This window comes from Geospiza fortis, unplaced genomic scaffold (genome assembly GCF_000277835.1).
Source record: "Geospiza fortis unplaced genomic scaffold, GeoFor_1.0 scaffold54, whole genome shotgun sequence".
Taxonomy (NCBI): Eukaryota; Metazoa; Chordata; class Aves; order Passeriformes; family Thraupidae; genus Geospiza; species Geospiza fortis.
In genome coordinates, this window is record NW_005054301.1 from 10,959,497 (window position 1) to 10,962,067 (window position 2,571).

The 2,571-nt window shown below is 42.8% G+C and overlaps 1 protein-coding gene across 1 annotated transcript; it reads right to left on the reverse strand.

The window, feature by feature from the left end:
• Positions 1-580: 580 nt before the first annotated feature.
• Positions 581-2,565, reverse strand: FOXG1 (forkhead box G1). Its single transcript, XM_005417500.2, has one exon. It carries the CDS (start codon positions 2,454-2,456, stop codon positions 1,557-1,559), a length of 900 nt encoding a protein of 299 aa, XP_005417557.1. The 5' UTR covers positions 2,457-2,565; the 3' UTR covers positions 581-1,556.
• Between the last annotated feature and the right edge of the window lie 6 nt (positions 2,566-2,571).

Genomic DNA, 2,571 nt, shown 5'->3' on the forward strand with positions numbered 1-2,571 from the left:
TACCATAGCTTGCCAAATTTGGTCAAACGATCATATGATAGCTGATATGTGTGTGTATATACACACACATACACATCCTTTGCTAATATATCTCGAGTCATTATAGAGACGAAATTAATTTCTTTCGGTACAATATGTCTTTGAATGCATTTCAGAGATTGCAGGAAGAACACGTGCCTATACGATAATGCACCTTGGCCTTTTTCCCAATGTGTGCTTATATACTTAAATTGTATATGTATGTGTGTATATTTGCATACATATGCAATGTTAAGCATTTTCAGCCTAAGTCAGATTTTAGTAAAACACCATACCTCCAACTAACAATTTTTAAGCAGACTTTATAAGAGTTCTGCCCCAAAATGGACATCGAAATGGTGGCCATGCTGTTTGATTAAATATCCTGATCCTTTACATTTGAAAATACTGCAGTTAAAGACAGCATGGGAGGGGGCGGGGGGAGAAAGAAAGGAGCATGTGAAAAATGGTGGACTGTGCAATAAGCAGCGCTCTGATCTCACTGTAACTTTAAAGCCTCTGCCACATTAGGGTTAATAAAAGAGACAAAAAAACTATCAAGTATATATGAATTTAGCCTATTTTTTTATTTCTGTGTGTTCATAGTAAACATTTTTGTAAGTGACAAACACGGGCATATGACCACAGTATCACAATCAAGAAATTTTAAGACGACATTAACAATCACTCAAATTTATGCGGCTTCTGCGCAACACAGGTTACATATTTGCAAGGTTTACCTATAAGTACAATAGGTATTAACATTTCACTACATTTAGAAAAAAAATAAAGGTGACCTGTTAGTGACCACATACATCAAAATATACACAACACAAACTGAAGGCAATCATTAATTTTGTCCCCTTCTGATTAATTTGAACGGGCAGTGCTGAAAACTGAAATAATGTTGCTGTTTTTTTAAATTACTTCGTACACTGAGTGCATTTTCTAAAACCCAATCTTTGGTCTAAAAGTAAACAAACAAACAAATGAACAAAAAAAAAAAAAAGCAATTCGGTAAAGAAAATAATAAAATAACAAATGGCCAAAAGTAGATCTTGGGCATTTTTCAGTATTAATTCTGCTTAAATACAAATTATCTTTTAAGGTTTTCTTATAGTTTTCATAAATTTAGTGGTTTGGCTTTTTTTTTTTTCTTTCAAGGTCTGCACCCACCGACATATCCATGATAACTTATAATACTGCAAACATGGAGAATCGGGCGGCTTTTAGTAATAGACTTATCATATTTGAGTAAAAAATTGCAAAAGCAGTCACTATTTAGATACACATTCTACTATAATTTTGTCTTCCAAACTTCATAGTCTACAATGCAATCTCCCCTCATTGCACCTTGCTGACACTCCTCACCTTGGTGGAATAATAAACAACCCTAAAGACTGAACAAACGTACAGAAAATGGGGGACTTAATAAAAAATACCTGGACTTTTTTGTTTTGCTTTTTTTTTTCCTTTTAATTATCATTTACAATGCAAATGTGTGTAAAATGTTCACTTACAGTCTGATCCCATGGATGTTAATGTATTAAAGGGTTTGAAGAAGACCCCTGATTTTGATGTGTGAAATAATCAGAAAGTCCTCCGGAAAGTCCCGTTGTAAAACTTGGCAAAGAAGGTCTTAAGGACTCACAGGGGAGAGTGGAGGGCGCCTGTGGCGACGTGGAGGAGGAGGCTGCCCTGGCCGTCATTGAAGTGCTGCTTTGAGAAGTCATTGAAGGGTGAGGAACATGGGGGAAAAAGTAACTCGTCTGTCCTGCTAGGAGATTTACAGAGCAGGGGTTTAGGGAATAGGTGCCGGAGCAGGGAACTGACAAGCCACACGGCACTGAGGCGGCCAGAGCTGCTGCTGTGAGGTGATGAGTGGCATAAGGTATCTCTCCATTGACTAGTCTATCAACACTTAACCCATTAGACGTGGAAAAGGAGTGGTTGTTTCCCAAGGAGTTTTGAGTCAACACTGAGCTGTAGGGCATGGGGTGGCTGGGGTAGGCGGACGTGGTCCCATTGTAACTCAAAGTGCTGCTGGCCCGGGGGTGGTGCAGGGAGAGGAAGGGGGACATAGGCCAGTACAAGGATCCTGCCCTATCCATGAATGTCAGTCCGGTAGAGGTGAGCCGCGCGCCCCGCTTGAAGGCCAGCTTGGCCCGAGAGGTGGTGGAGCGCCGGCGGAGCTTGCCGGTGGTGCCCCCGATGAAGACGTCGTCGCTGGAGGGGTCCAGCATCCAGTAGTTCCCTTTGCCCGGGTCGTCGTAGTGGCGGGGCACCTTGACGAAGCACTTATTGAGCGAGAGGTTGTGCCGAATGGAGTTCTGCCAGCCCTGCTTGTTCTCCCGGTAGTAGGGGAAGTTCTTCATGATGAACTCGTAGATGCCATTGAGCGTGAGGCGCTTCTCGGGGCTCTGCCGGATGGCCATCATGATGAGCGCGTTGTAGCTGAACGGCGGCTTCTCGTACTTGCCGTTCTTCTTCTCCCCCTCCTTCCCGCTCTCCCCGTCCTTGGCCCCCTCCGCCGCCCCCTTCTTCTCCTCGGCC

Bases quoted from the DNA above. Each gene is read 5' to 3' on its own strand.
- FOXG1 (XM_005417500.2), bottom strand. From the start codon at position 2,456: ATGATGGCCATCCGGCAGAGCCCCGAGAAGCGCCTCACGCTCAATGGC.